Below are 26714 nucleotides of genomic sequence, written 5' to 3'. Positions count from 1 at the left end.
GATTTTATATATATAGATATAGAGATCTTTGTTTACAGTATCTCATCATAACTAAGAGTGGACACCTGCAAGTAGTAACCTCTGGTTCAAATTTAGCTCGACCAAAATACTATTTCAATTAATAGCGGACAAACAACAAAGCTGCACAGCTACAAATATAACAACGAAAATTTCTCACAGGATTTTAAAAGCTAAACGGAAATAATAATATATAAATTCGTGTAAACTGTATTTCTGTTATTGAGTTGGTACTTGGTGAATTGTTCTTGGCACACTTGTGAGGTAGTTCGAAGGAAAAATGTGAAATTTCAAATGAAACTTACAAATTGTCTAATGCATTCGTAGTTAATGTTTCGGCTGTCACCGCGACCACCAGCCATAGCGATATACGACCGCTACTAGCTTCAACAAAGTGTTTTGTGGCACTACATTTTATTTTAAATTGCTTCAAGGCTAAGGTTTTATTTGAAATCTTATATATAAAAAAATAAATAAATATTAAAAAACTAAAATTCATAAAAGAGTAGCATATGCCTATGTGCCTAGGGCATCCCTATCAATCTTATTATATCTAAAATCGGAAGAACATATCCATGAATAAAATACTAGACATTCACACCACCACAGAGACTAATCACTACGCGAGGAAATCAAGAAGTCATTAATAGTAGCTTATATTGGTGTCAACTGTCAGAAATAAACTCAGAAATAATTAGAATGTATTATAATAGCGAAAATCAAAAATCTTAAGATAATTAATAGTTTTATCGAAGGAAAAATATTATAGTATTTAACTGTTAATTTAGGGTTGATAAATAAAACTAACGTCATATTAAATATCTTCTATTGTAAATTTTCTTTTCATTTCTTAAATTTTTCCTTTTTATATTTCTATTTAGAATTAATAACTGAGTTACATCTGACCCAAATGTCATAAAGCTAGAACAGCCAGAGGAATAAGAACCCCGACTATAACAGCGGCCACCGAGACAATTTTATATTTATGTTTCCTCGCATTGACGTTCATGTACGCTTCGAACCTTTGGAATCCACTCACATCGTAGTTCATTTTGTGATACTGCTTCAACTGTTTAACAAAACCTGGGTTAGGGTTAATAAACTTTCTCCTCTGTCGAACAAAACTATATGCCTGTTCAAATGTCAATTTATATTTCTCCATGATAAATGCGATGACGAGGGTGGCGGATCTGGAAACTCCGAAGTGACAGTGGACGAGCACGTTACCTTTTTGCAAGCCCTCCTCGATGAAGGAATTGGCAAGAGGGAAGTAGGGCAGGAGATTGGTGCTAGGAGAGTCGTTGGCCCTAATGTAGAGGGTACTAATGTTGCTGTCATTAAAAGTTGATTTCGGCAATCTGCGCGTCTCAATGGTGAGGACGTGCGTGATGTTAAGATGTTCGAGTACATGTTTGTCGCAGGCTGCTTTCTCATTGCTCAAGTAAAGACCTGGGATTATTTGGCTATAGCAGGACTGAGTGCAGAGGTCGATCTTATTGTAAAGAGACTTCTTAGACCAGGCCTTGATGCCAGTAAGATTGGCTACCCGTTGTGGGATGCTGAGGAAAGCAACAATAAACGCACTTCTCAACATCACCAAGAGGAGACCTCCTACACTTATCATACTTTTCACCTCACATGTTGCCTAGTTTGTTTTTTAGTTTACACAATCACTTTGCAAATTTTGATGTAACTAAAGTGACTTTGACGTTTGATTTATTCTTCTTTAAGATATATGTCGAGGTTGAATCTTTTTGATCCTCTTTTAAAAAATGTTGTTTATGTGACATTGTAATATGTACTCATTGCATTCTTACGAGATTTATAAGGCAAACAAAGTGGATCTATAAGTCTGTTCTATTTTAAATTTTCTGACTAAATTTTGTATGTGAGCGAATCAATATCGTTTATAAATATAATTAAGGTGCACTTGCGGCCATATATTCTTAATATAATTGCTGTTATGTTTGCCAAAATATTTTCGTTGTAATTCGTAAATCCAAATTGTAGCGGCTCTTATCCGATGAAGCTTGAATTTAATCAATGCCATGTATCATATAACGTTGTATAAATAATTTAATATGAAGGCAGAATTAATATAAAATAGCTCTAATGATTTCCATTACTTTGTAACAAATGTATGGAATTTTATTTGTATACGACATATTATGTATATGCAAATAAAACTTAAATTGTTACATTAGGTGCTATTACTGTATAACTTATTTTATTATGTAAGGATATATATATATATATATCTCTAACTCTCATTTTGAATCAATAATGCTTATAAAAAGGTTACTCTTTTTAAAATGTATTTACGAGTCTTTCTAGTATTTTACTTCTACGCCTTAGTATTATGTTATTTATTGCTTGTGCTTGCTATAAAAAAAATCGTGAGACAGCAGATTCTCTAAAATCAAAAATGAAAATTATAAAGGTCGATGACCGAAGAATCTAAAATTGCTATGATCCAAATATCTACTGTATAACAAAAATATCCAGAAACTGAAAAGTGGAATGAAAGACAGAATTGAAAGCCTGGTTACAAAGAGATCCAATGTACACTAATACGAACTAAACGAATTTTTTATTCTCTAAATCAACGATTTTGGGTTGGCGCCAAAATATTTCTAAAATAAGAACATTTTTTTTTATATAGCAATCGGCTTTTACCGTTTTAATTAAATCCATGTTTACTTATAATTTCGTATGAATTAATTTATTTGTATAATGTTTTTTTATATATAATATCTTTTATTTTTTTATACATAATAAATTAATGTTTAAGAATAAATTTGATAATTGCATTTAAGTCTGGAATATGTTAATACAGTAAAAGCGTTCCATCCACTTTCCTTTTCATTTTCCAATATTCATATATATTTACTGTGGAATGGCCTACCTGCGGCAATGTTTCCAGGTCGATACGACATGGGTACTTCAAAAAGCGCGTCTGGTCCACCTTAAAGGCAGGCAACGCACCTATAGGTCATTTGGTGTTACACGGGGTCGTGGGCGGCGGTAATCGCTTACCGTCAGTTAACCCGTACGCTCGTTTGCCTCGTCTTTTCCATAAAAAAACACTACCACAAAAACGGTTTGTTTTGTGGAAATCGAACCTAGAACCATCGCAAGTAAATTAAACTCTTTCGGGTACAATAGCTTCAAAATTAATGAACAAACGAACATACAAAATTACTATTGCTTAGTAATTTTGTAATAAACTGGAAAGAATATCACGAAACTCTAAGCTAATGTCGTTCTACATTTAACTCTACATGATTGAGTGACATAAAAGACAAATAGACATAAAAATTAATGCTAGCTCTGTGAATTTAAATTTTCTTTGTTATTGAACATTCTTTGCTTATATTTGTATACTGTTTATTTATCAATATCAGTCTTAGAACGTTGTGGCCTGGTGGTACAACGGTGTGACTGTAAACGCGTCGGTTATGGGTTCGATTTCCACTTGGGAAAATTAAATATTAAATATTTTACTTTCTTGGTTCTGGTAACGAGGGAAAGCGTGACGTTAAGTCGAGTTTTAATATCTACACGTCATATTTACAAGAGGAAAGCTTTTTGCTAAAATCATTTAAGGCATTTTTCCTTTTCTTTGTTGATACATGATCAGCTAACATCTAATTGTTTTCTTCTGAAAGTAAAAAAATATAGAAAGATAGAGTGAATGCCACTATTCTAACTCTATGATGAATCAACTCCTTACTCACTTAAAATTTGAAAAGTGAAATAAAAATATATAAAAAAATCCATGTCTATATTCATTCATTCATTATGTATACCTCAGGCGAAACATAAGAATACGAAAAGTGCGAATTTTGGCAAACTGCTAACGTAATTTCACTATAAAGTTAGACGAAAATAGGAGCCAAGTAATAAAAATTCAGAAATAGAATTAGGCAATATCAAGAATTTGGGCAGAGATTGTTTTAATTCAGGGAACTGTTTAGTACTAAGAAGCTTTGGCTAAGAATCATTATTAACAATTACTAATTTATTGATATATATTTTCAGTAATGTATAGTTTAGAAATATATTAATTTCAAACAGAAAGAGTATAATGATCATACTTAGCTTTGTATCGACAATACATTTGTATCAGCTTCAAAATCAAATGTAACTCAACTTGTAAAATACTTTAGTACGAGTAAATGACGCATATAGCGATTAGAAAATAACTTTTTACAAGAAAATGACATATTTAAATGATATTATCAGTTCTAGTAAATACAATTTCGCAGCCAATCTAGATAGCTCCAATCTCATGATACGTCTGCGCGTGCGCATTTGTCAATTGTATCCAGGTTAAATCATTTGGGTTAATAGCGTCGACTGCATCTACTGCTTTATAACTCTGCTGTATCGAACCTGTACTATTTATAAAGATCGACGAGATTTATACTAAGGCCTAGGTATTATAAGTGAATGTACACACAATGAAGAGTATTTTTGGAGCGTCTTGCCGCGCGTTGGCTCCGTGGAAAGCAGTTTGGTAGCGGCTGGCGCCGAGCGCGTACCGTCCCGGCCTCGCGATAGTGTTCGTAGCGGTAGCGGTGTCCGCGCAGTGACAAGTGTAAGTTCGGATGTGCGCTTATTAATCGATTAATGCTTCGAAGTGAGGTGGTTAAGTGGATATGTTGGAATGTGCTAACATACTAATGCATGAGCGCCGCCCGCCGCCCGCCGCCCGCCACCCGCCACCCGCGGGGGTAGAGGCGCGTGGGCGGTGGGCGTGGGCAGGGAAATTTGATAAGGCGATATGTTGGTCGCCCCGCACACCACTTTTGTATGCAGCCCGGCGTCGGTCGGCGCAGACTATTTTTGAACTACGACGCCGAGAGATATTTCGGCCACACTGCGAGAGTCACCGCCGACGTCGGCTGCTTCTCTAATCTCAGACATACGCACTGATTACGATGTGGTTTTCAGCGAAACACGAGATCTAATGTGCTTTGCATGTAAATGTATTAATTATTAATTTCCCCGAGACAGTTTGCAGAGCACAGACGCCGAGGAGTTGCGCGATTTGTCTTAAAATAGCTCTAACTGCGGCTAATGTAGATATTAATCTTACTCAACAAATTCAGCAACCGGCGGATGTTGATATATTCGTATTATTAAATTTACTAAATGATGGTTATATTTTTGTAAAGCATTTATTTCAATGCTTTGGTTTTGGTTCGTTTACGTTTTGTAAAAAACCTCTTTTCAGCTACTAATAAAATATATTATAATTAATATATACATAAATCGGGGTAGAGTTCCGTCACTTTCTGCCGAATTCTGAAAGCATTGCTCTCTAGAATTCAGCGGTAAGTGGGGAACGGAAGTGTCTTAATGAGAACGGAGTGTCCTTACATCAGGTTCCCAAGTTCCTTTGACCGACCCTGCTATTTGCAGGAAGCTGATAAAAATGTATATAAATAATATATGTGTGGACATAAGCATGTGACTCAATCACGTGTATGTAGTAAGACTATTTAATAAGATCATCTGAATAATTATTACTATACTCTTTAATGGATTATTGTCTATTATCTTAAAAAACTGGCCCAGGCGCAAGATCTGATTCGCATTCGAGGAAATAAAATATTTAATATTTTCATTCTTTCGCTGTAGTAACGAGGCAAAGTATCTCCAGAATTCAACAGAAAGTAGAGAATGAAAGTAGAGAAAGTCTTTTTAAGAACGTAATGTCCTAACACCAGGTTCCTAGTTAAAAGCGACTAGTTATTTATAATGTTTTTCATAATAAAAATTGTACTCTTTTATAACCTGGTTTAGACTTGAACCCAGGATAAAACAAACAAACGATTAATTCTTATTGTCTATGTCAGTCTTTCTGTTTGACAAGTCATCTGTACCCCTTTTTATAGGATTTCAACATAGTAATTGAATCTATAATATAGTTTTGAATGTAAAAGAAAGTTGGAAGACTTTTCTTTAGCGATAGAAGTACGGCCGAAGTTTCAGGCCGTCGTAGCATAAGGTGACAACGTCTGACTAAGCGCGATGGTTTTGCTCTAGAATTCCATTCTGGTCAGCATTCTGGGGAATGGTTATATTCAAGTTATTTTAATTTTCACTGTTCAAGTAAGCGCGACGTTTAGTTCCGCCAAAAAGTGTGATGCTTTTTTCAAAAAAGTTGGGGTCGATTTTTTATTTGAAATTCTCTATACAGATAAATATTCAAGATATTGAATCAAAAAAGAATTCAATAAAGTGATATATCTGGCAATTATGCTTAGTAGAGCCATAAGATACGAAATGGATGTAATGTATGGCGTATTGCTGCTGATAACAGAGTTAACGGTACCTTAGCTGTATTGATAATACGACGAAATGTCAGCATAGCACAGTACCTACAGCGAGTCGTAGGAGATACACATAATGATAGGACTAGCGAGGAGAACTACTGAGGATGCCGCAGTGAGAATGGAGAAGAATGTTTTCAGGTGGATATCCAGAAATTGAGTAATAAAAGAATGGGGGGGAAAATATGAAGCAAGAGTGAGTCGTAACATAGGCGAGGGGACCTCGATGGACTTTTGAGAACAATTTATCAATAGTCCTTTCGAAAGGGCATGTAAGAAGAGGATGATGATAGTGGACAAGGTAATGGAGATATATATGGACTGTAGCATTTGGAACTCTGTTCTCTCTGGCTATCTCGCTAAAAACATTTTTCTAATTATAATTGAAATATATTTGAATAAAGTCTAAACTAAGTAATTGCAGTAATATTTTTTTCTAATTAAGATAATCTGTAATAGCCTTCGAAAATATATAAATTATTTATAACAACTAAGAAATAGGTCGTATATGTATCACTTCAACGATCCCGCGTTGATCGATATTCTATCAACATCCCTGCAATGCAATGCGTCTGCATCTAATGCATGCATCTAATCCATAAACTCGAGTGAATAATCGCGTCTATTGACAGACAATAATTAGTAATTGTTCAATTTTGAACATGTAAAGACGTCGAACTATTAATTTGGATGATTACATTATAAGGCTTTAAAAAGATAGTGACTATTATAACGTAGTGGAACATCGTTTAAATGCATACGTAATGGTTGTGAATTCGATTTTTGTTCATTACTTTTACTTGATAAGAAAAATGCGGAGTTAGGCACCGCCACTCAACCAGTAACGGTTTCATGTTCAGAGGGAACATGAAGACTACTAGGTTCCTTTAGCCTAACTGGCCATAAAAACAAAGCTAAAACAAAATATAAAGTTACGATATCGTAAGTATGGCAAAAATCATAAAGTCCACGCGACTAAAGCCTTGGCCTGTGGGTACTACGAGTACTACTACGAGTATGTAGGTACAGAAATATTTAGCACCAAGGTTCTTTACTATTATGTGTCAAATGAACGATAAAACTGTGGGCACTTTACAGTTAGAAGTAAATTAGTAAACACTCGTAACATTTAATGATATTTCTGGCATTGAATTTGACTATATTTCTGCTATTTTAATGGTAATTTTCTTATTGTTCAATTTACGAGATGGGCCTTAGATGCTCATAACAAATCATGGTCACTATATACATATATAATATAATTATATGTGTTCGATGATACATACATATTAATATAAAAAACCTTTTCGAAAAACGTCACTATAATTAAATTATATTATTTTGGTTTACTATATAAGCTTAGTCCTTAGATATTAATATAGTATTTATTTATGTAGTCCATACATAAATTACATAACTTATGAATATTCTTATTTGTAATACTATGAAACTGTTGGTATCTTATTAAAAACTTATATCAATAGAATAAGATTCTTCGCAGTACTATGATATGCCTGTCCCGATGGAAACATTAAATTTTTGGGCAAAAAACCGGGACGTCCCACCAAAATTGAAGCGTCTGGTAACTTCTTGCATCACCAAAAAACATGTTTTTAAATGTATTTACAAAATGTCGTTAAATTGTTCATCAAAGCAATTCATATGAAAAGCAACGTCAATGCAATATGAATGCTAATACTGTCAGTGACATATGCAACCCATCTGTGAAGTCACAACTCAAGCAATATTGATAGTAAAACTTTCAATACATTGAACTAAAGCCAACTATTTAAAAGATAACTTATAGATATGCTAAAATTTAACAACAATAATATTTACTAAAATTATTCAATTTTTTTTCTTTTCTCGAACATCAGGTTAATGCTGTTAGTCCTATTGGCTTTTACAGCGACACCGGTTGGGTAGGGAAGAGGGTACTCTGTCCCTGAAGAAATGCAAGCACTAAGTGGCTGCCTTTCAAGAGAATTATTCAATGTAAAGAGAAATCCCTTTAATTTTTCTTCTTGAATTGTTTATCAATATAATTCTGTTCCACCAGGTTTACATTTCCCTTTCGCCAATCCAGTTTGGATGTCAATATAGACATCTAGGATCCAAATGTAGGTTGTATAATGTTTTTTTATTATTATTTAAATAATTTCCATAAAACAAGATGCCTACAAACCTAAATGGTTTGTATTAAATATTGAAAACAGAATAAAATATTGTTAATTTTTATTAAATTTATTCTAGGCATTACTCTCGAGCAGAGTTGACGTAGGCAATACTAAAACATTACATAGTTTTTGTCCTTTATTTTTAGTGCCAAGCCTCATAACCACCCATTAGATAATATCGTTGAGCCTCACTTGTTTAGAAGACAATAAATATTAATGGTGCCATTTGTCAAACGTTTTCACGTTTAATTATAGAATTAATTACTACTGTACGTTTCAGTTTCTCTGTGAGAAGTTGAAACTTAAATGTAGTATATACTCGTACATTTCTAGTGTAAGAAGTAACGTTTCTCTAAATGATAAGATCTTAAAGATTGTATCAAACAAATTGTATGACACTGTCATTTAAATAAATGAAACATGTTTGTATAGATTTATAAATATACATCAGTAGACATCGAATTTTTCGGGTTCCGTATCTCAATAGGTCTGTCTGTCCGTCTGTAAAGTCGAAGAAGTGTATTATCATGAGACTGCGTGGAGAAACCTGAAAATAATATTCAGGTCTACGTTCTCTTGGAAAACCGATACAATACGATACGAGTGCATGCATCGATTTTGTGTCTTTTTGTATGAAATTTGGCAAAACCTACAGTTATGAAATTTGGATAAAGATGAAAGATATTTAAAAACTTAAATTTCTCAATTTATATAAATTGTACTTCCCGTTGACCCTTCCCGTAATTCTAAGTTGTCATACGTTTTAACCAAAAGTGGTATTGATATTTTTTTCCATAGAATTACATGTTCTCACTGTTCTCCACTCTCCGTCATGCCATGTCACGTCGTGCCATTCTAGAACTTCTATTAGTCATTGTTAGGTATAACGTATGTATGAGTCACTTAGTTGTATAAATAGATATAAAAACTTTTTAAAACAAAGAATTGTATTATGAAGAATATAATAGTAATATATATGTTTTTCGCTTTTTGTCTGAATACGAAACAATGAACATAGAGTAGCAACGTTTAGTTTTGCCAGAGTGGGAGTCGAACCCACAACCATCTTGTTATAATAAGAATTCTATTAATTGATTTTTTATCCTTCTAACTTTATACTTATGAGAATAAGAAAAAATATTCTATACTCTTTACAATTTTGAGATTACTTTCATAGAAATGATTGACACTACGAAGTCATAAAAAAAGCAATCAGCCAACCAGCAGTACTGGACTGCTAGAGATACTTCCAATCTGAACAATCAAAATACAAGAGTTTCTAGCAACTTATTGTGTATGTTTTCATCTTTGAACACTCATAAATGCCTCTAAAAACAATAAAAGTGATTTCACAACCACCAGGAAAGCTAGCTTCAGTTAAAGAGAAAATTCTCCGCAAAACGAAACAGTTAACCTTCAAACAAGTTTCAGAAATAACCAACCTATTCATAGTCGAATTCGTAGCAACAGAAGGCCTTAGCATAAATATTTTTCACACAAGATTATCACCTGTCCTGTTTCCACTCATGCGATGAGCTATCGCTGTCCCTCTCTGGATGGCCACCTGCCAAACCGTCAGATTTCGAAATGTGAGGTCTAATTATGAAAGCTTATTAATAAAAGCTGCACTCGCACTTTTCACAAAGCTTTATATTATCACTTTTGGAGGACCGAGTCTCTGAGTTTGTTAATTATTTGCAATTTTTATGTTAATTATTAGGGGCCACAGTGCTCTTGCACTGTGGCACAAGTGTGTGGGTATAAAGGCAACAGGTTATGGGTTCGCTTCCACCTAGAATTTTCTTCACTCTGGTGTCGAGTAAAAAAGTGCAGCGTTGAATTCTGCTACTCAACACACTATAGCCCTCCTCCAGTCCTCCAGAATTGGGTGAAAAATGCTTCACACTTGGTTCCCTCCGCCTGCCCACTGTGAGCAGAATACAGCGTACAAAAGAAAAAAAATACGTATAATGTTTAGGACGCAAGAAATTTTGTACATCCTTGGATGGATAAATTAAAGATTAATCAATATCAAGTGCAAAGAAAAAGTAATTAATTGTCATACCTGAAGAATGGTATTAATTTTAAAAGTATATAAAAAATATTTTAATTTTAATGTAGAGAGTTTCAATTTAAAAGTAGTACATTTAAAAAAAATAATATAGTAGATTTATAACCCACAAGAGGATACTGTAAAGCAAGAACATGTCATTGAAAAGGCGACTGGGATTCTTTGAAGCAGTTATCATAAAATGAAAATTTAATGACTGAGGTTAAGGCTAGAACTACGATTCGCATTATTGGCACTGGTCTGCAGTAATATAGCCGTCATGTGCACGATTATCAAGTATCAATTAAAGGCAATACTTGGATACACTTTGGCATAGACATCTATGATATACAGATGTTTTATTTTAGCTTTACAAACATAGTAGGGTAGAGGTAACCTGGGAACCTAGTGTTAAGACACACCATTCCCATCAAGATGCTTCCGCTCACTACTTACTGCCGAATTTCGGAGTCAACCTGTCCCATTTACTGTGGGCCACGACTGGCATTTCTTATGTAAGTGCTTCCTAAATGTACGATGATTACAAAAATGAATGGGAGACGATAACATCCTTTGGTTACGACTTCAAAGAGCAGGTGTCTGGCTTATGATAGTGAATCATACGCGTGTTTCGTACATAATACTTGGTTTGTAAGTCAAGAGCAAGACATAATAATTACGCGCTGCCTTATTAATATGAGAAAATCTAGTCATTCCGTTTTTTTAAAAAAAATATTGGAAATCAATAGGGACGGAGGTGAGAATGGAAAATATGATTTTCTGGCTGTAGCATTTTTTGGACTTTAGATACTAAAGTATCTAACTTTTTAGAACCTCAAAATTCAAAATATTTGCTTCATATTCAACTTTTTTAATTTTACAGCCACTAAATAAATCATGGCTCCACTCGTTAGGATTACATGGAATAGTAATTAAAGACCGGACGCTATCGTGGCTTCATTAGAAGTGTGGGTTATATATAACCACTCGGATTGATATTTACATTTATACAGGAGATCCGGGCTGGAAGCCTGGAAAACATAAAATATGGCCTTGGACGCCGTTACACTCCGCTCGATAATATTCAAATTTAAATCTAAGAAACCTATCTAAGCCGTCGTAGTACTATTGGAAAGTATTTGACTGTAAACGCAATGGTTGTGGGTACGATTCCCTTTTTGGGAATCATATCATATCATCGCTCTAGTAAGGCAAAACTTGCCGTTGACGAAGAAGTTTCAAATATAGGCGAAAAGGGGAGAACGGAGTGTTTTGACACAAATTACCCAGGTGCTAGCTAGATAATGGAAAATGTTAGATAATTGTATTTCCTGACTTACATTTAGTCACCTGAAAGTAGGATGTCAAGTTATTAAATATCGAATTTCACCGTTACCTTACCAGATCTCTGATCATACTTCCCTAGTGGGATTAGAACCCATTATCGGTTTCAATCATATCCACATCAACTGCACCACGAGCTCTACATAAGCGTAGGAAGTAAATATCCAGTATAAATAAGTTGGTAAATTTAAATTTCAATCACCATGATGCAATGAAGATATTTAAGACAAATATTTTTAGTTTGTTATCAGACCAAACAAGAAACGTCATTGGTGAGTCAAGTCAACACATTTAGAAATATAATGCATTTCAAACTGAAATTCTTGGGCACAATACGTGCAAGCGCACGCGTGGGCTCGTGAATAATTTGACTGTTGAGTGTTATACCCTTAACGTTATGTCAATACTTCAATCACGTACGAATGAAAAGCTGACGTACAGTCATTTTAATTTATTTTTTGGTGACAATTATAACATTAAGTACTTCTTATACAGCTACTGTATAATCAGATATATACGTGGAAAATTTACAACTTCTTCAGAATATATGTATCTAAACACGTCAGTTGTGGGTTTGATCTCTTGAGGGAAACTTCCTCACCGTGAAAACAGGACAAAGCCTTGCTTTGCACTGCGTTGAGTGCCGCCACTCAACATGGACACTTAATACTAAGGTTATCTCTGCCTTGCTTACTACTTATTGGACACAGCATAAAACTACAAAAGGTTTGTAGTTTTAGTATCAAAGTACGACTTACGACTTAATATTAAAAATCTTTCTAAACGTTTTGAACATTTGTCACATTCAAAAACATTTTCGGCGTACGTGCTTCATTTAGCATATCTAAATTCTGATTCTACAGACTAATTTGAATACAATAAATCACCACGCAGTGTTGTGGCCAAATCACGAGATTCTTAATGGATCATTTGTTTACCAGGAATTACATTTTTAACATAATTTATTAGTGAGTGAAGATTTTTCTTTGAAAATTGAAACGAAAGTAAAAATATATTCGGGCAGAAAGCGGAAAACGGAGTGTTTTGACACCAGGTTCTCTATGCCTAAACTGCTATATGAACGATAAAGCGAAGAGCTGAATAAAAACTAAACTACTAATTATAAATAAATGACGATGTAGTGATTTAGTTGGAGGAGAGAGTATGCAAGTTATGATTCTGGATTTAGAGTGTAGACACTGTTTTCATTAAAATACAAGTGTCTAACCTAGGTATAAGCAGAGATATCTAGATCATCTCACTAGATTTCCATATGTCAATTATCACGTCTGTTAGGCTGTTCTTGTGTTTGTGTATACATTTCAACATTCGTGTTTAGGTTAGCATTTCAAAACTGATCTCATAACTGAATTACTAAGCTTATTCCAAACATATCAATTTGACTCGGTCTATTATAAGCGAAGTTAGGGTCTGATCTAGTTGACCGGGTTTGAATCTGTGTTATTTTAAATTTGATTCTGAAGCTTTCTATATGTCTGTATAGCGTTATTGTCATCAAGACAAGGCACCTATTGATTGTAAATAGTCTTATTTATAACCCATAACCGGAGCTATGCCGACTTGACTGTGCTACTATCGTAATTATAATAATTATTTGTACCATATAGACTTTTTAATTTTAAAATTATACGTATCTATATTTTGTCCAATAAATTTATACTTTCCTTATCTTTTTTCAATTATTCACATTGTAAATATATGTTTTACTCGTATGAAATTTATCGATGTCTAAATTTATCTTGATTTTATTAAGAAATGTTTATTAAACAGGAGGCTATGTCTCGTACTCGCGTGGGCTTCTGTTTGTTTGTCGTGTCAACTGTTGTTTGAATTAAATTTCCTGTATTCTCTCATTGTATATATTAGTGAGTAGTAATTGAATCTGATGGTGATGCATAGTTCCCATCACTTATGATACGACATGGCTACCTTCAAAAACTGCGTCTATCTCCTCCGCAAAGGCTGGGAAAGCACCTTTAGCTCCTATGGTGTTACAAAGGGTAGTGGGTGACGATGATCACTTCATTGGTGACCCCTACGCCCGTTTGCCTTGTCTTCGGCGTTGAGTTCATCCACTCAACACGCAATGCCTCTAGAATTCGGCGGAAAGTGGGGAACGGAGTAGGTTCTCTCTGCCTACCCTCCTGTGTGCCGGATACAGCGTTAAGCCGGTTTTTTTTATTATTTCAGAAGAATGCATACGTTTCAATAAATATAAATAATTTTACTCATTTTTCAAAACAGATAAACGAAAAAACAATGTTAAATATATTTTCCACTACTTTTATAATAAAACGTTTATTTTACAATATTTTGACTCAACCATGAAGAAATGTATTAAAATTTACCTGAAAATTTATCGGTCACCTGACCGTCCACCTGCCAACACAATTTAATGAACAGAATGAAAAGTGTAAGATAAACGAGCGCCAATAATACACTACTTGTTTGCTTCAGTGACGAGTGCGGAGATTTATAGCTGACTCAGGGTTAAAACATTTTAACATTGTACCAACTTTGCAAAGTAATTTAAAATTATTTTGAGTTTCTTCATTATTATTTTCTCTCCATTTTTTCTGTCTTCCTGAATGACACATACCTATTTATTAAATATAATATGAATATGAGTTGTATACCTAATATGGACCTTTAAGGAATATTTGACATATATTTGCTTACCATCATTTCACGTTTTGTATTAATTTTTATCATACTGTTTTTCGCTTCACGCGAACTTCACGGGAACTTTCCAGGTTCCCTTTAATACATTTCCGTTCCACACTTTACATCGAATTCTGGTGCCAGTTTCTTAAATGAAAATATTGAATATTTCATTTCCTAGAGGGGAAATTTAACTTTCAACCGCCCCTCAATATCCAGTACCTTGAGTAGCTGAAAACGAGGAACAGAGCGTCTCAACACTAAAATCCACTATATGCGGGATACAGCGTGAAGCTGAAAAAAAAAATCTATTTTCAATCTTACGATATTTAAATTAACTTTCCCACATCCCTTCGACAATAATATCACTTTCCATCATCGACGAAAGATAGAAGTCAGTGATCAATCATCTTGTTTCCCACATCCCCCGGGATAATTAGATCATTTTCTATTCTTCGGAAAACACCTCTGCACTGATACGTCACTGTAGGTTATCCAACCGGCTGCACCGTCCCACGCGCATTCCCACACCGCCTCGGCCAAACGCCAAAATTTCATAGTTTAGTTACGATTTCGAAAACGACCCGACGCGTCCCGCCGCCGGCGACATCCCTATATACTTCGTATTTACTTGAAACATTTGCGCTTTACCCAAAGTTTTACTTTTGTTCAATTTTTTTGACTTACTAAGTGTGATTGTGCATTTATGGTGAATTGATTTTGTGACTTGGATTTCTTTATCTATTCTCAACGGTATGTCTAGTAATTTATTTGTATTTTTTATTTTTTTTATAATTAACTGGAACGATAGACTGGATTAATTATTATTAATGTCAAATATTTAATTATTCATAAATATATTAATATAATTTAAATATTTAAATAAAAAAATATATTTAAAAGATGGCAATAAAAAAAATTATAAAGTAAAAACCAATGAAACAAAATAAAACCAACACGATTATTAGGTAACGTCGGAAGTTAAGAATATGAAAAGATCACGAGGCCTTCAGCGATTACAGAAATAGATGGGACGTTTCTTATACTCCTGAAAACTGCTAACTTCTACACCCACACGTCACTTCACCTTGCCGGCAGATGGCGCTGACCGCTGGACACATGAGTCATTTGAGAGCTTTCTGCCAAATATCTATTGGATACTAGCGATGATGTATTGCTGATCATTCGAGACCACTACGTGTAATATGATGATACTGATAATATCATGCTTAGCCGTTGTATTGAAAAGATAATCTAGTAGTCGATTTACACCGTCATGGCACAATAGAAAATTGTCCGACTGTACATGTACGAATACGGATGGTTTGGAATTCAGTCTACATTTGAAGATACAATTGTATTTAAAAGATTATCATTACCTCGGTATATTAAGATATAACTCTTTGCTCTTTTCTTTCTTTGCTCATTGCGTTGTATGCGGGAGAGGTGTGAAACTATAAAATAATTGTAAAGTAAAACTTATAAATTTTAAACATTTCAAGGTAAACTAACTAGTTCTAGAATATATTTATCTAATGTTCGTTCTTTTACAACATGTCCTTTTGTAAAGACGAATATTTTCTTAATACACTGTATATATACCTTTACACTTATATATACTTACTTTTTGAACATATCAATTTATTTTATTGGTATAGCTGATAAAATAAGTCATTTAAAAATTAGATCCTTTTTAACGCAGTAGGATAGCTGAGGTCATCTGAAACACAATTGTAAACATGATGCTCGGGGATTCAAAACTCACTAGGAGAATTTATTAATTTAATTCTCTCACCCTCGTATGACGTAATCCAGTGCCCAGTTTCGCTTAATTTACTTTATGGAAAAATGTAAAACAAAATCTACGAAATAAAATAAAGATATTAATTGTGACAATATTTATTTTAGATTACAATAAATAACAAAAAACTATTGTGCCACAACGTCCTCGAAACTTAAATCCATTAAAAAAGATTAAGTGACAGTTTTACTAAACTCAATCAAATTCCAAAGAAGTAGTAAAGAAGAAAATATTGATGACCTTAGATCAAGGACTAAGAAAATGAATATTAATTTAAAATAAAAAGTGTAGATGTATAAATTATTTATAAATAATTATTTAGAGCAAAAAATATTCTTTTTTAAATAATTATATTATTACGACTTTACTTTTTTTCAGGACTTTTTGCTTTACCTATATATAAAATGTATGTATATCTAAGCTTAGCTATAAATTTGGAAGAATAGGGAAACAAGGGAATAATTTTATAATAAAAACTCAATATCTCAAAACAATGAGCAGGCGACAGGAAACGAATGTCTTAATGCTAGTTTCTCTCTACTCACACGCAGAAGCTAAAAATATAAAACAAAATTAGACAAATAATACGAATAAAAAGTGTAAATAATTTCATTCGTCCCAATAGAAATCGAACCGAAATTTGTTAAGAAAGACCGCAATAATATAAAAAAACCGCTCAAGTGCATGTCGGTATCACCCACCGAGGTTTTGGTACTAACGCCCGGATTGTAGATCACAACTTATTTATTTGAATTTACAACTTATAGTAAATAATATTAAAAAATCTAAAAAACACGGTTTTGTGAAAAAACATAAAAATATATATTTTTTTAATTTGAACTGAGTGTAAAAAAAGCGTGGGGTGCATAATGTCAATAGGTCAGTTAAATAGCAACCCCCGCTTTTTATATTATTCTAAGTTCAAATTAAAAAATATATATTTGCGTGCAAAAGCGTGTTTTTTAGTGTTTTTCAAGTATTATTTCTTTTCAACAATATAATCTTTCAACAATATAGTTTTTATTTTTATAATTAATTAATAATATTTTGTAGTAATTTAATTAAAAATGCATAATTTTTTGAAATAATATGTAAAAATAATTTATTAAAATATACACATAACCTGTCTTAGTCTAATAAGTTCTGAAAAATTTGCATGTATGTTCTTATTTATTCGTTTTAAATGCTTGTAGATTCTTAATTAATGATATTACTAATGATTTTAGATTGGAAATTAACCCCTTTTTTAAGTTTTATATAACAACTTTACGTAGACTTGAATAATAATATTGAATAATATTCATATATTATTTAATATTATGGTTTCACACATTTAGAAATAAAAATATACTAAAGTTAAATTATAATAAGGTTTGAAACTCGTAAGTGTTGTACAGAATATCCATTCATACATATTTTTGTCCATCAGGTCCTCAGGTCCGTTTCAAGTGGGCACAGAAACAATTTTCAAACAGTGATGACAAACACATAGCACTATGGGGGTGACTGACGATTTTGCCCCGAGCTTCACGCAGAAGCCGCAGTTGCGTCAAGAGGATGATGGCAACAAGCTGGTCTTTGAGTGCCAACTGCTGGCATCTCCCAAGCCCGAGATCAGCTGGTACCGCAGCGATGAACTGCTCAAAGAAGATAATAGGACACAGTTTAAGTAAGTTTAACTTTCTCAATAATGCTTAAATTTTTTTAATAAAATTGAAAGTCGACGTAGCTTCTATCAAATTAAATCAGCGGTATAATCTACGTTATGATATTGTTTTTATTTATTTTGAAATTTGTCAACTATTTTTTTTTATATAAAAAGTAACGAATTCTCCTTCTTATAGTTCATTAAAAAACAAAAAAAAAAATGTATGTTCTCGAAAGATGATTTAACGAGTACACCCTCAAGCTATAATGTAGGTCTATTTCAGACTTAAATTAGCTTCACGGTATATCCCTAGCGGGGTAGTCAGAGAGAACGGAGCGCCAAGTGGGGTCAATTGGTCAGGCGATCGTGTCATTGGCCCCATCATTGCTATGCAAATTAATTGTTGAATTACCCCTTGACAAAATAGAGGGTATTAGAGGGTTGTTGTTTATTGCCCATTATATTTAATATACATTTTAACTAAAATTTTAAAAGTTAAACTTAATAATCACGATGGTTATGGGGTTCAGTTAAATAATACGTGCACTGAATTGATCTTAATATTTGCAGATTGCATTTATTTATTTCTAGAATTTACTTCAAAGACGGTAGTAGAATAATTTCGAGTTTGTTTAGTTTCTCGGACAGCTGTGTTAGCGTTAATGTACAGCTTTAAACGTACGCTTGGATCTCCAATCCCAGGCGTTGTTTTGAGCCCCTCATCCTGCAATCTAGGAAATACAAATTGACTCCGGTTAGGCCACCTGAAAACCAGTCAATATAAAGTTTACAATAACACAAATACTTATTAATACACTTTCTTGGAATACATGTACGTGAAGACATTCTTAACTAAATATAAGACGCTATCAACATCAGCTAAGATAAATTTTCACCTGTACAATAAATTTAAAAGGGGACTAACAACAAATGTGTTGTTTTATATATCTATAATTGTTGTTTACTCTCATAAAGTTGTAATTAAATGAGCTTTCAGAAAATATACGTAGAATACTTGTCGCCATATATCTGTGATAGCTGACTTAAAACATTTAAGTACCCATATGTTGCAGTAGCGTTTTATTTTGTCAAGGGGTAATTGGACAATTAATTTGCATAGCAATGATGGGGCCAACGACACGGTCGCCTGACCGATTGACGATTTAATCTTAATGTTCCTTTTGACGAAGCCAAGATAATCGGAAGCTGACACAATTGGCACGTTCCACCGTCTGTTAATAAAAAAGGACAATACAGTACTATAAAATACATTGTATTGATTTTATATTAGTATCTATACGTAATATATAAATATTAGGTTTAAATACGTTTCTACGATCTACGTTGTAGAAATATAGCTAGTTGGGAAAACAAAAATTATTACACATAGCACTTTTTTGTTGTAATTACTTTTAAATTTACAATACTTTCTAAAGACAAAAAATTACTTTTTTGAATAATAATATGAAGTACTTAACGCTACAAATATAGCTATTATTATTATTTTTTAATCAATTATGAAATAAATATCTACTACTAATTGTTATTAATATTACTAAGTGCAACTTAAGCTTTAATTATTATTAAAATAAAGTCAAAATAATTTAAAAAAGTATCCCGTTTAAGTATCCAGTATGGTTAACAACCATACAATGCGTGGTGTTGAGTTTCTTTACTCAACACGCAATGCCTCAAAAGTTTGTCGTGGGTGTCTTAACACGAACCTCTGCCAGCCAGGGATAGCTGAAGCTAAAACAAAAATAAAATGTGAATATTTAAATTACCTTATTTCTTACCAAGGATCCAGAGCATCGCCAACAATAAGTTTCTGGTGGTGCTGGAGCTGGACGACGTGATCGAGACCGACGCGGGGCTGTACAAAGTGAAGGCTAAGAATAAGATGGGCGAGGTGGCCGCCTCCATCAATCTTAACTTCAGCCGTGAGTGTCTCTTTATTTTACACCCGTAGAATGTAGTAACATGTTTAAATTTCATTCATTTTTAAATCGGAGGTCGTCCGTTCCATATCTTTGGAATATTATAGTTAATAGTTCATGCAAAATTAATTTTTGTGGTGATGATAATGTCACAAAATTCCTATGCTATGATATTTTTATTTTTATTAATGAATAGTAAATAATTAAGTTATTGTTTTTTTTTTTCAAAATAATAAGTTAATTATTCGTGAAACATGGAATTTTAACACAGTACAGTAAACTGAACTATAGCTAGAAATGACCTCATCAATGTCTAATAATAATATAGTTGTGGGCTCTATTCCTGCTAGAGTTTTGCTATTTTACTTTCCTTCTTCTTTCTGGCAAACTAACTAAGCTAACAAATCTATAGAGTTTCATATAAAAAGTATTTTATGTAATTTTTTAATAAGTTTTTCGACAAAACAAAATTCGTAATTCAACACTACATTTCGTTACACAAAAATATCACTTAGTCATACCTATATAAAAATAAATGTCAACAAAAATTTAACGATTGACTCCTTCTAACCGATCTCTGATCTCCGAGCCAAATATACGGGACATGAGTGAATGTGACGACAATCATGTACAAGAAAAACATGAGAATAAACAATATGACTATTAATAACTATTGGTTTTGTATTTAAAATTGTCTTATGAAAAAAATATGTGCTGTAAAACAAGAAAATATAAAAGGTGTTGTACTAATTTCTGTGATATTACATTTCCGTAGATTATTTTCAAAAAAAAATAAATTCCAAAGTATCAGAATTCATATTGTACAAACAGTGGTAGTGGTTTCGACTTGCTTTCGGATACTAAACATGATTAATATAATCATTTAAGCTCGCTTCTTAACTTTTAACTATTCTAAAATGAACATAACACGATAGTTACAAGATATCGTTTATTTAAAACTATAACAATATAGCAATTCTATATAAAATTATTAATATAGTCCTTTAACTTTCTTCTATAAGCTTCTTTAATAAAAAAATGCAATAATAATTCTATAGACGTGTTCAAGGATTCCAGGAACTCTCGATCAGTAATAAGTAATAACACAGAGGTATAGACCATTAAAAACGAGCCAATGCCATACATTACAGTAAATCTTTGTGCCGAATATTAATCAATTGCATTTAAAGCAGCTGGAAATATCTCACACCTGGATTTATTCTGAGATCACCTCTATTGGGATTCCAATGTTTACGTCTGCTTGATGTTATTCAAAGTAAACTTTCAACCACAGGAACTGTTAGAACAGTATTTTACGAATTTGATGTGTTTAAGAGCGCTTCCCACTAAATCAATCTTGCTCAACCCGTTAGATTTAAAACTTTAACGTCTAATATTAACATTAAAGGCCGTCGTGACGCAGTGGCAGAAGCGTGTGTAGGCGTGACGGTAGTGAATTCGTTTCAATAGAAGAATTACGTTTAATTTAGATTTACTAAATAAGAAATGTATCAATCATGATCTATATAAAAATTATTAATAAATCGTTTTATTTTTCAGCCGCGGACGAAGAAAAACAAAAGTAAGTTTTTTTTTCACAATTTTTACTTGGTAATTTCTACTATTATATTTTCTTACTAAAGTTCTACAAATAGTTATAATTGTTATAATAAAATGCTTCTTTTATTTAATTGTTTTTCTATTAGGCAAGTAGACGGTAAAGCGCCAACTTTCGCGCGAAAACCAGCCATTCGTCAAGAGGACGATGGCAAGCGACTAATATTCGAGTGCCGTATCGAGGCTGAGCCGGTGCCCAGCGTCGCCTGGTTCCACAATACTATGGAAGTCAAACATAGTCCGAGACATAAGGTATTTTAATAAAAAATATTATATAAAAAATAAAATATATTGAGACCGTCGCGTCGTGGCGAAAGAGTGTGACTGTAACGCGACGGTTGCGGGTTCGATCCAAACTAGAGGGATTGAACTACTATTTATCAATATTTTCATTTCTTCGCTCTGACAACAAGGCGGCGCCTGGCGTTGATTTCTGCCACTCAACACGAAACGCCTCGAAAAATTCGTGAGAAACACAAAGTTCCTTCTACCGATCCTGCTGTGAGCAAGATAGAGCTTGAAGCTGACAATATAAAGAATAACAAAGGGAGCTAGAAACAGCCAAATGATTCTGTTCTCTTCTGTTATTCGATTATGGAGTTCCGAATGTGCCAGTCGAAAATTTATTACCAGAACGTAGAGATGAAAATAATTAATAACTAATCGAACTCAAACTCATACAAACATACCCTCTTGCTGTGCTAGGATAGCTCTTTATTATGATGATGTCATTTGTATAACTTTCTAAAAAAAAATCGTGAATGATAAAGAATTATGTGGTGTTTGGAAATCACTGCGGTAAGAATACAAAAAAAAATGACATCGTCGTATCTGAAATACTTTTATTTAACGAAACCTTATAACGAAGAAAGTGGGCTGAGTGTAAAATCGCCCCTTTACGTATAGGTATGTATATAAAGAGTATATCAATTATTTAAAGATGACCTTGACCTAAATATATTTCAAGAAGACATCTTCAGTTAAGCCAATAACCTCAATTTACTGTAACAACACATTTTATAAAAACTATAAAAAAATTACAAATCTATATTTATAAAATCTTCTTAAGAGATGCTAATATTAAATAAAAAAACACCTAACGGTCTACATTTTTTCGATTTCAGTTAACAGTAAGCAAAGACGGCAAATCGTACTACGCGTCGTTGGAGATCAACAACGTGACAGTGGAAGATGCTGGCAAGTACCGGGTTACAGCCAAGAACGAGCTCGGCGAGAGCAACGCTACTATCAGCTTGAACTTCGACAGTGAGTTATTAAATATTATAATTGTAGGAAGTTAAATTATAATAAAAATGGAAATATAAAAAAAATACTCACAAAGTTCTATATGTTCAATCTCTATTATATTAGTTTAATAAATAATTAGTGATTTACTTATCAAAGGTATAAGAAGGAATAAAACATGGATAAAATTTTGCATATATTCCAATACACTGCAAATACACATAATATACATTTAAAATGCACACATACAAACAATTACACATAACACAAAATCTTATTTTATAAATATTTTAAAATTAATTAAATATAAAAATATTTTTTTGATAATTAAGAAATGTTGCTTTACATTGTTGATGCTTATTTGTATGTGTGATTCTAATCTCATAAATATATTAGATCTCATTATTGTGAACGTAGAATTTGCAGCAAAGCTTTTTCATTAACTAATTCACAAAAAATTGTAGTTACTCAATTTTTTTATTCCATATTTTAATTTATGTAGATTTTAAGATGTTTTCTGTGAAGAACAAGTAATGTGACTTAAATGTAATTAATAAATTTAAAAAAACTGAAACACATATTAAACCCACATAAAATTAAACATATTTAAAAAGTGCATTATACTAATAAATTATATTAAATATATTTAGACCTCATATCTCATATATATATGTATCGCTAAAGCTTGACTAACATGGCACACCCGAGCGCTTTAAATTGTGTTAAATGTTTTTAAAATTTGAAATCTTTATTTTGCTTGCGCGTAAGCACGTATATAAATACATTTAAGTAACCTTAGCAACTGTAATGCGTACTGATCGGGATATATTTAGAATCAATTTAGATGAAATAATGAAGTTTATTTATGTATCTATTTGATATATTTAACTATATTCTTCCTTAATTAACTCTTATATACCAACCTGAGTTGTTATTAATACGTACACAAATCGTTAGAAAACATCTTAAATAGTTCACAAATTTTCAATGATTTTAATGGCAAAGCTGCAAATCTTCGTGGTAATTTAAGAGAAATGAATTTACTAATATAAACACTGCTATAGGCGATGAAGCGCCCGTACCTGAAGACTATATCAAACCGACATTTACGGAGAGACCTGTCATCAGGCAATCGGAGGATGGTACCAAAATTACGTTCGAATGTCGATGTGTTGGCAAACCGAAACCAACCATCACATGGTAAGGACATCATCTAGAAAATGAAAATATTCTAATGTCCTTATAATTTAAATTTGTATCTTAATGCGTAAACATGCACGCAGGTACCATGGAAAGAAATTAATAAAAGAAAGCAGTCGATACAAAATATCATTAGAAGAGGATCAAACGTTATATCATATGGCGCGATTAGAAATTATAGGGGTAGAAAATTCTGACAAAGGAGAATACAGGGCTGTGGCTAAAAATAAGCACGGTGAAGGCGTGGCAAAAATAAATTTAAATTTCCAGGGTGGGGATAAACCAAAGTAAGATTGATTTTAGCAATATTTAAAGTATTCTCTTTTCGGCTTAGGATATTTACTAACTCTTAATCTTTTAAACAGAATACCTGATGGCAAAGCACCTAGATTTCCCAAAAAACCTACGATTAGGCAAGAGGGAGATATTTTAATAATGGAATGTATCTTAGAAGCATATCCCGTGCCCGACATTACCTGGTTTCACGGTGATAAAGAGATTAGGGACGGTGCTAAAATGAAAATGTCTAGGAAAGCTATAGGAAAAGATACTTTTAACCTTACTCTAGAAATTTTAAGTCCTACACAGGAAGATGGCGGGAATTATAGATGTAACGCTTTCAATGTGTTTGGTGAAAGCAATGCAAATATTGCTCTAAACTTCCAAGGTAATGAGAGATTGAAATATGTATATTCAAATTTAAATTATTGGGTAAAGTACGCATTCAGTAGCGTCGCATGTGAGGCCTAAAGCTTTAATGCTGCATGATATTATATTGTTATAATGACAAATCAGTATAAATTGCATTATGTTGTTTAGGTGGGGATGACGAAAATGGTTTTGCACCGTCATTTGTGGAAAAACCTCGAATCATTCCCAACGAAGATGGCACGCTTATTACAATGCGCTGTGTCTGTAAAGCCAAGCCGGCGGCAGAAGTAATGTGGTACAGAGGCTCGAACGTTATCAAGGCTAGCAGTAAAATAGAAATAAAATCATCAGTCATTAGCGAGGATGTTTATGAATTGGTATTGCTTTTAACAAACCCAACGGCAGCGGACGGTGGCGCCTATCGTTGTCATGTTCGGAATGAATTTGGAGAAAGCAATGCCAATCTTAACTTGAATATTGAAGCAGAACCCGAACCTGAGGGTGAAGGACCAACTTTTGTTGAAAAACCTACGATTCAATCAAAAGAAAATGGTAAACTGGTTATAATGGGTTGCAAAGTTAAAGCTAGTCCTAGACCAACGATCGTCTGGTACCACGAGGGTAAGGAAATCAGGGACTCGTCGAAAATAAAAACTAGGGTAGAAGTAAAAGAAGATATTTACACTATAATTTTGGAACTTGTCGACCCTGGTATTGAAGACTCCGGATTGTATAAATGCAATATCAAAAATGAACTTGGAGAGCTCAATGCAAATCTTACGCTCAATATTGAAAGTAAGTTCTTAAATATTTTTTAAATATATTAAAATACTGTCGTACTTATGTAGAAATTTTAATCCAAAATAAAATAAATATATGGTAATATAATAATATTAGTCGTGAATAAATGTACGTATTGTTGTTTTCTTACAGTCATTCCAGTTATTAAAGAAAAACCAAAGATCATCAAAATAATTAAAAAGAAGACTGTAATTGTTGAATGTAAAGTTTTAAGTAAATTTGCTCCATCTTGCACGTGGTTTAAAGAAGCCAGTGCGGTTAAAGAAGATTCTAGGCACACTGTTCTTATAGAACCTGTTAGAGAGGTAAATATATCCTGCTATTATATAAATCTCTATGATGTAACACTTTAAATTATTTTACATTGTTATGTAAGATGTAAATGATTTGTATTCTTTGTATCTTTTAGGGCGAGTTTGCAGTCAAATTAGAAATTTCGAATGTGTCGCAAAATGATAAAGGATCATATAAACTTGTCGCTAAAAACGAGAAAGGAGAGGCAACATCACAACAAGTTGAAATTACCGATATTCCTGAGGAAAAGGGAGAAAAACCACAGATCATTAAACACTTTAGGAGCTTGGTATGTTAAATGTCATTATATATTTATTTACCGCAACATGAATTTAAATATATATGTGTCTTTTCTATAATTCTATTATATGTATATTTTTGATACTATGTGATTATTTAAATTTAGGCTAGAAAAGAAAATGAGGAAGCCGAGTTTATTGCTGTCCTGAAAACGTCAGACCAGTCCTGCAGATGTACTTGGTATAAGAATTCTACAGTTATCAGAGATTCTTCAGAAATAAGTACGTCTTTCGATGGTACGAACGCTCGACTTTTTATCAGAAAAGTAACAACAAAATATGTAGCCAATTACAGAGTTGTGATACGAAATGAATTTGGAGAAGACGAATCTAGTGCTGATTTAACAATTATTGAAGAAAAAGTAAGTATAAATGTATTACAAATATTTCATGTCAATATATATTCTATAAATATTTTATTTAACTCATGTATAAATATAGAAAAAGAAGAAGGAAGAAGAAGAAGAAGAAACTACAGTTATTGAAGAGTCAGAAGAAGAAATGTCAATTGTTGAGGAAAAATCGATTATTGAAGAAAATCACATTGAAGAGAAAAAGGTTTGTTATTGCAAAATAAAAAAAGAATAGTTATTTAAATCATAATGATGA

The 26714-nt window shown here is 32.9% G+C and overlaps 2 protein-coding genes across 2 annotated transcripts in view; one reads left to right on the top strand and one right to left on the bottom strand.

The window, feature by feature from the left end:
* Positions 1–892: 892 nt before the first annotated feature.
* On the bottom strand, positions 893–2085 carry LOC146529633 (uncharacterized). Its single transcript, XM_085202185.1, has one exon. The coding sequence runs from the start codon at positions 1640–1642 to the stop codon at positions 932–934; it is 711 nt and encodes a 236-aa protein (XP_085058311.1). The 5' UTR covers positions 1643–2085; the 3' UTR covers positions 893–931.
* A 13067-nt stretch (positions 2086–15152) lies between these two features.
* bt (projectin protein bent) overlaps positions 15153–26714 on the top strand; it is a 97610-nt gene continuing 86048 nt past the window's right edge. Inside the window, exons 1-14 of the mRNA XM_085202319.1 lie at positions 15153–15365; positions 17843–18082; positions 19862–20001; positions 21559–21580; positions 21705–21867; positions 22740–22881; positions 23925–24060; positions 24144–24347; positions 24426–24727; positions 24880–25506; positions 25645–25817; positions 25922–26095; positions 26213–26467; positions 26547–26663. Coding sequence (XP_085058445.1) covers positions 17910–18082; positions 19862–20001; positions 21559–21580; positions 21705–21867; positions 22740–22881; positions 23925–24060; positions 24144–24347; positions 24426–24727; positions 24880–25506; positions 25645–25817; positions 25922–26095; positions 26213–26467; positions 26547–26663 — 2628 coding nt within the window. The 5' untranslated portion in view covers positions 15153–15365; positions 17843–17909. The remainder of the gene's footprint in view (positions 15366–17842; positions 18083–19861; positions 20002–21558; positions 21581–21704; positions 21868–22739; positions 22882–23924; positions 24061–24143; positions 24348–24425; positions 24728–24879; positions 25507–25644; positions 25818–25921; positions 26096–26212; positions 26468–26546; positions 26664–26714) is intronic.

The sequence above is a fragment of the Heliconius melpomene genome, chromosome 18 (assembly GCF_056956725.1).
Source record: "Heliconius melpomene rosina isolate 202511_hmr_F chromosome 18, ASM5695672v1, whole genome shotgun sequence".
Taxonomy (NCBI): Eukaryota; Metazoa; Arthropoda; class Insecta; order Lepidoptera; family Nymphalidae; genus Heliconius; species Heliconius melpomene.
Note: the sequence above shows the minus strand (reverse complement) of the source record. Positions and strands in the feature narration are given on the sequence as shown.

Excerpts from the sequence above, each read along its gene's own strand:
- LOC146529633 (XM_085202185.1), bottom strand. The coding sequence starts at position 1,642 with ATGATAAGTGTAGGAGGTCTCCTCTTGGTGATGTTGAGAAGTGCGTTT.